Source organism: Taudactylus pleione, unplaced genomic scaffold, assembly GCF_031769625.1.
Source record: "Taudactylus pleione unplaced genomic scaffold, aTauple2 ptg000471l, whole genome shotgun sequence".
Classification (NCBI taxonomy): Eukaryota; Metazoa; Chordata; class Amphibia; order Anura; family Myobatrachidae; genus Taudactylus; species Taudactylus pleione.
This window is the reverse complement of record NW_028284873.1, coordinates 3,707,689-3,720,547: the sequence shown is the minus strand read 5'-3', so window position 1 is coordinate 3,720,547 and position 12,859 is coordinate 3,707,689. Positions and strand designations below refer to the sequence as shown.

The window sequence follows — 12,859 nt, the reverse complement described above, 5'->3', positions numbered from 1 at the left end:
AGATTTGATTAAATTGAGCTGTATGTAACTTTTTATCTAGTTACACATCCTCTTCGTTAAAATCTTTATTTGAATGACCTTCATTTTCTCTATTGTCACATGCAAAGCCATACCACTGCATAGCTTCAGACTTTGGGAGCAGGATAGCTGCTTTTCAGTAATTGGGGTGGAAGCAGATTACTTAGACATTTTATCGGTCTCCTTTAAGGGCGTGTTTTCTTTTAGACAAAGCTCTTCTATAATGTAAGCAAATGAGGAAAGTGACTGATGTGATGCAGACATCTATACTAACGACTCATATATATATATATATATATATATATATATATATATATATATATATATATATATTTATTAGTACAGTGTTTTGACAGTTGTAATTATTGTCGGCATCATATAGGTGAGACACTAACCAGAATTAAATTATTAAGACTGAATTGTCATATACTGCATAGCAATACAAATTTCATCTGCTCCACAGTTGTGGAACCTGTTGGAGCGAGCTCCATTTTGTAGCAAAAACTGTAAAATTTTAGCAAGGATCTATCTATATATTGGAAGGTTGCATGTTTAAGAAAAATGTTTGTTGTGTGGCTAAAGAGACTACAATTTGTGTAACTCTGTTCAAATAAATGTGATGAAATGGCTTTCACTCAATGGGCCGTATTCAGCGTTAGGAGTAAGCAATAAAAGTACCAAATTGTACCTCCTTGGCAAAACCATGTTGTGCTGCAGCTGTGGCAGATGTAAAATGTGGAGAGTAATTTATATTTGAGAGGTTTGTGTCCAAACTTAAATGTAATATTGCAGTGTAAACATAAAGCCGTCCAAGATTTGTGGGCTACATGTAAAAGTATCCAGTATTGGCTCTGCATGCAAAGTAAGAAATGTATTTGTACACCTTATATTGCTACATGGTTTATCCAGAAGCAAAGTTACTTGCTCTTTTTTTTGCTTTGCTACCAATTCAGAATCCACCCCAAATCATATACAGAAGCCTCCACATACATCTAGCCTCCACATACATCTAGCCTCCACATACATCTAGCCTCCACATACATCTAGCCTCCACATACATCTAGCCTCCACATACATCTAGCCTCCACATACATCTAGCCTCCACATACATCTAGCCTCCACATACATCTAGCCTCCACATACATCTAGCCTCCACATACATCTAGCCTCCACATACATCTAGCCTCCACATACATCTAGCCTCCACATACATCTAGCCTCCACATACATCTAGCCTCCACATACATCTAGCCTCCACATACATCTAGCCTCCACATACATCTAGCCTCCACATACATCTAGCCTCCACATACATCTAGCCTCCACATACATCTAGCCTCCACATACATCTAGCCTCCTTGCACGTTAAACAGCCTGAAATTTGTCAAGCAATGTGAATAAGGCACACAAGCAGCTTATGCTGATAAGAATGATATTCAGCATGCCTATATTCTGTGTGTGGCTGTATCTGCATGTGTAATGCTACATTAGTGTCACAGCCACTGACACTGTACCATAGCAGTTTGCATACAGATATAGCTGCAGTCGCATACAGAATATAGGCATGCTGCATATCATCTTAATCATCATACGCTGCTTTTGCGTCATATTCGCATCATTTGCAAATAAGAAGATGCTCACTGCTACTGTCACACACAGCTGATGCGTTGTGTTATTTGACTTGTAGTGCACAGAGGTTAGATGTATGTGGACACATCTGTACCTGCTCTCATGAATTTTCGGGTAGTCCTACAGCTCCCTAGAGTGGGCGGTCCTCCCGCATCCCAGCCGCTTCCTAGTGAAATGGGGAGAATAATGCTGGGAGTACAGTGTCTATAGGGGAGGGCAGAAACAATATGACCTGATCCTATCATCACATTTTGAAGCAAGGCGGCGCAAGTGAATGATGTGAATAGTTGGGCCCCACCACCATCTGGTTCCACCTGCATTAGTGAAGCTGGACAGTATGCCCCAAGGGTGTTTCCTAGCTCTAGTCTAAGTTTCACTACAAAAACAAAGCTGCCCAGTAATGCTTTTGCTCCCTTAGCATTACTTCATGGTTTATTCTAGGAGTGTATAGTGCAGTGGTTCCCAAACTGGGTGCTGTGGTACACCGGGGTGCCTCAGGGCACTTGCAGGGGTGCCTCGGGTTGGTGGTCCAGTACCGAATAAAATAATTTTTAGTCAGTGTGATAGGCAAAACCAGTGCTGGCTGCTGCCAATCAAAAAATATGTGGACAACAAGAAGCGCAGCCCTGTCCACCACCACATAACTGACCCTAAGGGTGACCTATAAGCACAATTTACTTTGCTGAATTTCTCATTAAGAAAACTTTTCACCCAGGGGTGCCTTGGTTCAGTTTGTGGTTGGGAGCGTGTGTGCGTGTGTGCGTGTGTGCGTGTGTGCGTGTGTGTGTGTGTAAATAATTTATCGTTTACAATAAGTTGCTGATGTTATAAAAAAATACAACACACAGATAATGGGTGGTATCCAATAAGTCCCAAACATTGTTCAGGCGCTAATGGATCCCCTGGGGCTCTCCAATTAGCCCCAAAGTCTGGCCCGACACCAGCACTTACTGGGGTTTTTTCAGGACCTGTTGTGTTTAGTTGAAAAAAAAAAAGTGCCGTGTTTTTCACCAACGCAATGGCGAAAGCACATAGGTCCGTGAACTTATCAAGGATCTTATGTGTTTTTGGGTAAATGATCCGATTTGTTCACCCGAAACAAATAGGATAGATTGAAAACAAAAATCGGTAGAAAATTGTGATTATCGACAAAAAAAATCCCCATTTTTCGCCCCTGAAAATATAGCTGGGCGAGTTGGATACCTTCCAATTTCTGTGAAGGGAAAATCTCACCTATATCCAGAAGTGCGGCCCTTGAAAAGAAGTATCCCAACATCAAGAATGCAGCTGTAGTTTAGTATAACTACAGTGATTAGTTTCTGATTGGAATGATTCCCTGATACAGACCTTACAGAACACTTTGGGCCTGATTTAGCATGGATGGCTATTGCGATTGCAGCTGCAATTGCACATAGAGGTCTGCTGCGAAAATATGGTAATGAATCCAATCGCAAAGCCGTCACACAGCCAGCATAGCGACGCCCACTACCACCATCTCACAGCCGTAACACCTTGCGTATACATCGGTAACATCGGCCCTTTATGCAGAATTACAGCAAGTCTGACCTACCGCGGGAAACTACAAGTGTTGTTGGACGAAGTGAGTACTGAAGCTGCATATGCTGTCTCATTGGCTAAATTATGCACGCCCAGGAAACTGCGTTCCAACGGACTGGCACGCCTGCGTTTCTCTGACTACTTCCCTGTCACTGCCCCCAGACGCTCACAGCCTGTCACTCACTCTGCAATGGCTTTCATCCTGCTTAATCGAGCGCAATGCTTACTCACGCACACTGCGCTTCATTCGCAGTACGCACCATGGACTGATCTGCGTACACTGTTGCAATAGCGATCCATGCTGAATCAGACCCTTTGTATGGATCCTCAAGCATGATCTTGCAGGTTGTGGAGTATCCAAAAGAGAAAATTGAAGCAGGATCGTGGCCTTGTGCAATTACCATAGTATTTAATTAAGGTAAAAAATCTTAATGAGGGCTTACAGTTTTCCTGAGAACTACTAGCACAAAGTCCGTTGAGAGGTTGGCAGCCAGCTCCTGAAGTTTTCTTGTGCTGAGCTATGTAGGTGTAAGGTACAATCCAATGAAATGTGTCTCAGAACACTGGATCTTTGCTAAGGCATGGTATTGATGTACTGAGGTCATTTTAAAATATTATATTGATTGATCATATTGATTCAGTATTATGAAAATATTTAAAATCAATAGAAGTACATTTAAAAATAGACCACAATGGATGTTATCTCCTTCAGTCAACTTCTATTTGTTCGTGCTGGTACATCTTTACAGCATTGTAAGCCTCCACTATATTTTTAAAACTTCACCAACAATTATAATAACTGTACTTAAATATTATATATATATTTATTATTATTATTATTATTTTTTTAAATGTTTTACTTTGTAATTTCTATCCACAGCCGAACTGCTTATTCCTACAATGCAGAAGCCCAGATATATGCTCCTAGTAGCGGTGCCTCATATTTTGACTCTCAGGGTGGAGGTGCACAGGTGACCACTGTGGTCTCTGCTCCCACTGCCATTCCCTCCCACAGTATGGTGGGCATCACCATGGATGTGAGTGGGAGCCAAATCATCTCTAGTTCTGGTGCATACCTGATCCATGGTGGGCTTGACAACTCCCGCCATACGTTATCTCACACTTCCCGTTCCTCTCCTGCCACGGTGCGTATCTTGTCTTTGTCTCCATTTTACGTGTTGATAGTGATTGATTTATTTATTTTTAAACAAATTGTGTTGCATGTATATTAAAGAATGTTATTCAATATGGTTTAATATTCAATAGTCAAACTAGTACTTATAACCTATAAATGCACCTTGCACGAACTTCTAAAATTCAAAATACTCCCAGTCATTGACCATGTGGATGAGCACAGAAGTGAAGATCCATCCATATAACCGCTATCTATAAGAGATGCGTTCTATGATACACGAGCCATGGCAGTCACATGTAGAGTTCTCTCTTGATCAGCACAGTAATATGAATTGTAAAGGCTTGCTCACGTCAGAGGGGGGTCTTCATTCTTCTTTCCTCATTCTTTATTTTCCACTCTTCTCTATGCTCAAAAAAGGACCTTTCCACTGAAGACCATCAATGTCACTTGGTCACGAGTGGTCTATTTTTAAAATATCTTGACTTGTTGCAGATTTTTTGGGGGAGGACTACATAGAATGTCTTTCATTTCAACATGGTTGCTTACTGAGGTACTGGGCACATTTGGGTGTTTAATTTTTATTTTGCATGTTTATACCACAGAAAATGGCCTGTCCTATTGGGGAGGGGGGGTATGTTGCTTTGGTGGAATGCCTTTTTGATTGTTGAATTTGAGACTCTACAGTATCGCATAGCAGCAACTCACACAACAATTGCAGGAGGAATGTGCAGAAGAGCAAACCGAGAAATAAGGGGGAAAACACATTCGTTTTCCGGCCTAAAAGGAGGGTTTCCTATTGTAAGAGGGGGCATATAAATCACACATGGGGGAAAAAAAAAAAAAAACTACCATGTTCTGTAAAAGTAAAGAGCCCTCTTCATAGTTTTAATGAGCCATTATTTGCAGCAGTCTATAATGCACTTTCCAAATATTCAGTTGCCTTGGTGTGTCCTAGGATGCAGGAGTAAACTGAATGCATATTAGGGGCACTAGATTATTAATGTCCAAGAAGCCCTATTTCAGGATTCATTAAAATGAAACCTTTTATGTTTTTAGTTGCATAAAATGGTAACTTTTATTTTTGTGTTTCTGTGTAAGTGGAAGCAGCCATATTCTGTCACTAGTAGGCTCTATGCTAATGGATCTTTGCATAGTACTGCATAATGTAAATAACTGGATTCAAATTTGACATTAGAGCAAGTTAGAGCAATCCCATCTAGGTAACACTAGGGCTATAGTCAAGCATTGCTGCCTATACATTTTGTCTGGTTACATTTGCAGGACTGCTAACAAATACCTATTTGGTGTCCTATGTGTCCTAACAATGTGTATGTGTATATCATGCATTTTCCTACTACTTTCAGAGTAATAAGGTCTTCTAAATCTCTACATTGCATGTTGCAGAACCAGCAAAGCTTTTTCAACTCATGTTCACTCTCCGGAAGCCAAATAATCATGGCTTTAAGTCTGACATTTCCTCTGTTTTTGCATGCTTTCTCTGTAGCTTGAAATGGCGATTGAAAATCTCCAAAAAAATGAAGGCATCACCTCTCACAAAAGCAGCTTGCTCAACAGCCATGTAAGTTCACCTCTAACTTCACAGTCTGCTCGCTAAAGAAGTCCTCTGCCTATCTTAGAAGCTTTACCAGCATGCATGTTTAACACTTTTGCCGTGTTTGCCATAAATAAGTCATCATACTGAATACCCACAATTTTACATTTATAGAAAACTGATTTTAATCTTTAGGTGCTATATTGTGTAGCTATATATTTTGCTGTACTTAGAAGTGACTACTGCAGAAATAATCATATTAATAGCCCACAATGGAATAACACTGGCTCTTGCGATATATCCAAAATAATCTCCATTTCTTTATGAATTTTTTTATAGACTATAGAAACACCAAATATAAATTGCCTATTTTTTTCAAAATGGTATAGCTACTTAAGTTCACTTATTGAGGCTACATAACGTCACCCATTGGACTTTAATGGAACAGTGCCCCCAGTGGTGAAATTGTTACATGAAATGGAAAAAGACAGCTTAAAGCGCATATCCACTACACTATTCGCTCCATGAGCGATATCGTGTAGTGTGTCCCCGGCAGCGGTGTGGTCATTGTCATTAACGACATTGAGCACCCACGCTTTAATGCTATCAATCGTTCCGTGACTTCACCCTCCCTCATCCCTGTACCTGCAGAATCTATCAATATTGTCAGGTTGCTCTGCAAGTACGGGCGATGATAGATGTCGTCAACGACCAGCGGGAGCGCGCATCTCTGGTCTTTGATGGCATATACACTGGCCGATATAATGCACGATAACGATATAGTAATAGTTCATTTTATTGCTTAGTGGATACGTGGCATTACAGTGATTGTGCAATGTAAATTGAAAAGTGTGTTTCCTGTATTCAAGTAACCGTTTCTTCAGTTAGAGCAGCTCTACAAACATTTGTATTGTCTGATGAGATGATTTATATAGTTATGTCACTTTTAATTAATCATAGGTACAGTGATGGGAACTTTTTTTTTTAACACATTTAGGAAATGGCACATAAACAAGATGTAATAAGTAGGGTTCATGTTGCTTTTGTTTTCTGTAAATGATGGCAGTGGCGGATTTACCGCTAGGCAACAGAGGCGCGCGCTTAGGGCCCGATGAGTCCCAGGGGGCCCGGCCGCGGTCAGCGGCGGGGATGTATAATAAAGGAGAGGGCATTTTTCTTGCTGCCACCGTCGGGAGCTAGATACAGTAGCACCAGCAGCACACCTGGTCAGTGTCACTGTCCGTTTCCTCCCCTGCTGCACGGTCTACACGTGACACGCACGGAGAGAGAGGAGAGGAGCCGGCAACACAGGAAGAAGACAGTGAGGTCGCGCAGTGCGCGCTGCTCAACTGCTTCATAAAAGGTGAGGTGGCTGCCGCCAGTGCCTTTAGTTTTTACCATCTGAAACAAGAACACTTACCGCGGGGGTGTAATTATTATTATTAATAATCCTGCTGTTTAGCAAATTTCTGGGGGGGGGTGGGTGAGCTGCCTTCAGACCCAGCTAGAGCAGGGGCATGGCATGCTCCCTATTAGTTTGCTATAGTGCATTCATATTCATAAACCCTACTTTTCCCCCACATGATGTGAGCCAGACAGTGTATCTTCCCCTTCCTCTGCACAGCAAGCACGACCCTCTCCTTCCTCCACGGCCACGCTGCCTTACTACACTGTGTGCCTGCACACCTCCCCTTTTCCTGTGCTCACCGGGATTAGGGCTTTGCTGTGTAAATCTGTGGGTATGCTTGATGTACTGTTATATAGTAAGAGAGAGGAGGGTGGATTTATTGCTCTGCCGCCATGCACAAGAGGAGTACTATTAGCATATGACCTGCTTCCCCACACGTATACAGTATGTAGCTGTATAATAGCAGTGTAGCTATATATAATATCACTGCTCTGATTTATATCTCTGCAGCAGGGAAAGCTACACAAAGCCATTAATTCTGTGAAAGGTGGTACTAAGCTGCTGTCTGTATATATGAGGGTTACTGACCTCACACCTGCCCCCTCATCTCCCCCCTTCTACTTCCTATCCTCTTCTCTTCCCCTGCTTTTATTGATTGATGACTGCCACCATTATACTAACAAACGGGATTGACCTTTTAGTGTGGAGCCTAGACAGGTAATAAGGGCTCAATTTAACAACAATCTATATTACCAGCAGCATATTTTGATTAGTATCGCAGTAATACTAGCAAATATGCTATTGGTATTTAACATTACTTACCCCTCTGGCGAGGTCCAGCGACATCCTCCACGCTGTTGCTGGCAGCCTAAAGCTGCCAGCGATGGGCTGTCGTGTATTGCACATGCCAGGTGCCAGTCTGTGCATGTGCATTACACTTTCACCTGGCGGTAATTCGGGTAACAAACAGCGGTAAACTAAGTTTACTGCTGTTTATTAAATACTGAAAGGACGACATAACCCCTTTTAACCGCAAATATTAAGTTTCACCCAGATGTATCATAGAGGGACCACAGCAGATATCTCCGAAACCTGCTGCTATACCTCCATTCCGGCTGGCAGCCGCAGCCCCCATAGGGTTCGCACATCTCCAATTGTTAAAAGCCTGCACATGCACAGTCCTCCATCTGTGAGTCCAATGGTCGTGATGGTTGTGATGGTGATGCCAGGCTGCGTGCATTCGGTCGCAACGCTTGGATCACAGATGCAGCAAGGAGGTGTCTTTTTCCCACAGACACCATATGCTGCATTTGCATCTGAGATGGACAGAATTGCACAGCTGTTTGTGTGCGGCTCTGCCATTCCGTCCATCTGTGAATCACAGACCCTATGTCCCTGCAGACAGCATTCAGATTTTACCTATCAGGCAGTTCCCATATTTTTTTTAAACACAGCACCCTAGAGTATCAGCATTTTTTTTCACGGCACCCCTAATGTTTAATATTTTAGAAAGTTGAATATAAGGAGGAAAAATTTTATAAATAATGTAAGGGGAATAAATCAGGAACGTAAATATAGTGTTCAGGATTGTTTAAAGAAGGGGGGCCCCAAATTGCTTAGGGATCCATGAGGTCTAAATCCGCCTCTGAATGATGGTAAAACAGGGGTAGGAACAATTTGGGCAGAAATTTTCTCTGAATATGTACATTATAGTACATATGTGTCGGCTCCATCAGTGGATCTGTAGATTGTAACAGCTCAGAGCATTACAACGTTACAGAGTACATGGCAACTGACAGACATGTATAATGAAGTTATTACTGAAGAGGATGAAGATTTATTTTATCCTTGTTTTCTTTTCATTTGGTAGTTGAGAAATCCCATACACATTTTGCCAGTTATCAATGTAGTTTTAAACTTTTTTTTTTTGTTTGTTTTTAAACTTCGCTTTGCTCCACCCCCAACTCATTGACGATATGTGGTTAAACAAAAATGGCAGCTTCCAGTATGACCCGCTCATGATTGTGTGTATCAGTAGCTCCGACTTTCCTCTATTTTAGTAAAGTCTATAAATTACAAAATCCAATCCAAGTGACTACTGATAATTAGTCCATCATGAATTAATTTACTGATAATGGATTGATTGATTTATTTTCCTCTGTGGTGCCAGTGGAAATAAATTGGTAAGTTACATAGTGAGTGAAAGAGCAAGGTAACTTTTTACTTTAACTAGAAAGCAGACCAGTGCATTCCCAATACCCCGCGGATACTTCTGTCACTCATGTTTCCCTGCCTTTAGAGGTTTTCCTCTGGCTACAGGCTTTTTTTAAACCTGTGCTTAACACAGAGGTCCTATTGGCAGAATAGGTAGAGTAATGAAAGCTACCAACCTCCCAATATGTAGAGGAAATGTACACACTGCCACCTTCCAAGTCCGCCCCCGTCCGGCAAAAAAAACCAGAAAAAAAAACGTCTTTTTAATTTTGCAAACTGTGTACTCATGTCACTCACATGGCCCCAGCCAAATATAACAGAGAAGTCAAAATTCCCCAAACTGCTAGCCATGTGTCCTTTGCTGCCATTCTAGTACTTCGCCCACTAGTCAGTAGGAGATGAAAAAGGTTATTTATATCTTCTCCCCTCAAAAAATTAGCTCTCTTTTTGGGAAAAATTAAATAAGCACCATAACCTTCTCCACTCACTCCTATTTGGCTACACCCCCAATTCCCTCCTGCATTTTCTATCCACAATATTCCTCTGTGGTTAAATATTGGAGTCCCTAGATTTTTGCACATCGTGGGGAATTTGCCATTACTTTGTCCTCAGATTGCCAAGAAACCGTGCCAGATTAAGGTCCTCATGGACCTGTATCTGAAATTTCTGAAGGGCCTACTGTGTGCTAACGCAGGGGGTGTGACAAGTGATATGGGGCGTGTGACGAGTGTTGTGGGGGTGTGGTCTCCACAGGGGGTGTTGGTAAATTTGGCAGCATCGCATCCCCCATAGAAACCGATAGGGGATGTGGCTGCCAGCCGCAATGGAAGAATCAGAGCAGGTATCGGAGATATCTGCTGCGGTCCCTCCTTCATACATCTAGGGAAAACTTGAATATTTGCGGTTTACCCCTGAAAATGGGTGTTTTTGTGATATAGCCGCAGGTATACAATGATAAATGGGCCCCTCGGCCTGAACTGAGGCTCCTCCACAACACCAAAAGAGCATACTGTATATACATATGAATCTGGCGCTTCAGTGTGGTCTGATGACTAATCTATTTGGAAAGGCACCTTCCCAATTGGTGGCTGACCCCTAGGGATTAGACAAAATATAGAAAGAAATGGGAGTGCACAAACAGATATTTAATGTTTTTGTTTTTTTTTGTTTTTTAATTATTAAATAACTGTACGAGAATAGAAGGGTACCCTGCGCACTGGATGCTGGTAGTGTGATGGAGAGTGCTGCAGGTCCTGTGGTCGCCCTGACCTAATGGGAGAATAGTATAGCAAGTCTACTGCACTCAACCCCTATCTGTGACATGTGTGAGTGTAATCAAAAATCTGATGAGAACTGGAATAGCTGAATAGTATCTTTATTGGGTAATGTTATACAATGTGTATATAATGTGTTCACTGACAAAAAGTGTATACAATGTTGTGACCCTGTTTTATAGCAACATAACTGTGTGTGGAACAATGGGGGTAAAAAGTTTCCACAGTGGATACAGAACTGAACATTGGTGACCTCTGGTCTGAGATTTAAACAGTTCCTGTAGTATAGGAGAAAGTCTCTGAATCTTCAGAGCTGCTGGGCATCCGTGTGCCTTAAAGTTTCTGTGTATGTCGTCGTAAGTATAGTCTCCAGGTTGATGAATGGTGGTCGCTACCTGGAGGGTAGAGTCCAGTTTAAACAGTACCTTTAATGGTGTGCAGTAAGCGGCGTCCAACCCATCACAAGGAGCCTGTCATATCATCCTTTGAAGTGTCTTCACCACGATGTCCGCCTCACTTTTACAAACATACACCGCTACTAAGATGGGCGATTAACTTCTTGTATGCCAATCCCACTCGCCACCATCATTACCGTCTACAAGAACTAATGAGCTACAGTATACACAAAGATGGACAGAAGACTGAACCAATCAGAGCACCACTCCAACCGACCTATCCGAAAAGAGGCAAGGACCCAGAAGTCCTTTTAGATATCCAAGCAGCACATCTGCTTGACTTATACCCCCAGAGGAAGGCCATCTATGGCCGAAACGCGTTGGTAGGCACAATCGCCAAACCACACGCACACCTGTGAAAGTGCAGCTACAGCCGCCTGCATACTGAACATTAAAATTGCTGGGACAAGTGACTGGCATATGCTTCACGTGACCAGGACCCGGAAGTCACCAGACAACGTGTGTAACGCGCCTAACAGCCCAAGCAAGAGGTGTGTGCCCCGCGGTAGTCCTGTACTAGAGACCACCGTGATGAGCACCTCCCGAAAATTGGACATTCCCAACGGATTGAAGCCCTGACTGATCCCCACAAAGAGAACCGCAGGAAGAAAGAATGAGCCTGGAGGAACAGGGGAGATGAAAGGAAAATGGGGAGACAGGAGGAAGACTAGGTCAACAACATGGAAAGACGGGATGAACGTGGGGGGCAGAACAAGGGGAGAAAGAGTTTAAAAAGTGTCTAAGATGCATACATACACAAAATAAAGCTAGGTATGTATTGAGACTATCGGCACAATATGTGGTTTCCGAACGACACATCGGCCACATTGCTTAGTGTGAATAGCCAATATGCGCTCTCCTGCGGTCGCATGCTGTATCTTCCGGTCAGCCGTGATGGAAGTCCAACCTAACGACATCACAAACTGCCCCATTGCAGGTAATGAATGACCGAACGAGGGATCGTTCCGTCATTCATTACCTTGTTCTGATATGTGCCCAGGATCCTATGTCAGCCCGACTGCTGGGTACAGATCACCCAGTGTGTACCCAGCTTAACAGTATGTGCCAGAGAACACCAGCTGAGTGTGTAATATTCTAATATAGCTGCTACGGTATGCAATGCACTAAGTGGGGCTTTTTCCTTTTAATTGATGGTGTCAGCGGCTCCCCCTTGGGCTGTGTGAGCGCAGGTTACCCTCGTTGTGGAACACCTAGCGTTGCTGACAGCCGGGTGAGTGTTTGTTTACATGAGGTGGCTGACCTCCCTTCCGGGGGCGGAGACGGAGTTCCGGCTGGTGACACGCATAGGCTCTCTCCATGACACGCATGGTGGCGGGCGTAATATTGGATTTTCTTTATATACACAATTCATTGGTTTTTACGTGAGTTATCCTCTGCATACAGGGATAAGACTTGAGTATTTATTTGGTCGCCTTGTCAGCTATACTTGTGCTATTGAATTAAATATTCTGTGGTATGGGTCTCTGATTTTAGTCTGGTTAATTGGTGGGAGGGGCTGTGGTGTTGCCTCTGGCACTGGGTGTGCAGTATGTTATTTGGTTGTGGTCTGTGTGCACGTGGTGCAGTTGTCCTGATGTCTGTCCCTGTGAGGACCGA

General features: G+C 42.8%; 1 protein-coding gene across 2 annotated transcripts in view; it reads left to right on the top strand.

The window, feature by feature from the left end:
• RFX2 (regulatory factor X2) overlaps window positions 1-12,859 on the top strand; it is a 78,805-nt gene that overhangs the window by 19,142 nt on the left and 46,804 nt on the right. For both annotated transcript variants that reach the window (XM_088448906.1, XM_088448907.1), the window contains 2 exons: window positions 4,085-4,349; window positions 5,844-5,918. In XM_088448906.1, coding sequence (XP_088305032.1) covers window positions 4,085-4,349; window positions 5,844-5,918 — 340 coding nt within the window. The remainder of the gene's footprint in view (window positions 1-4,084; window positions 4,350-5,843; window positions 5,919-12,859) is intronic.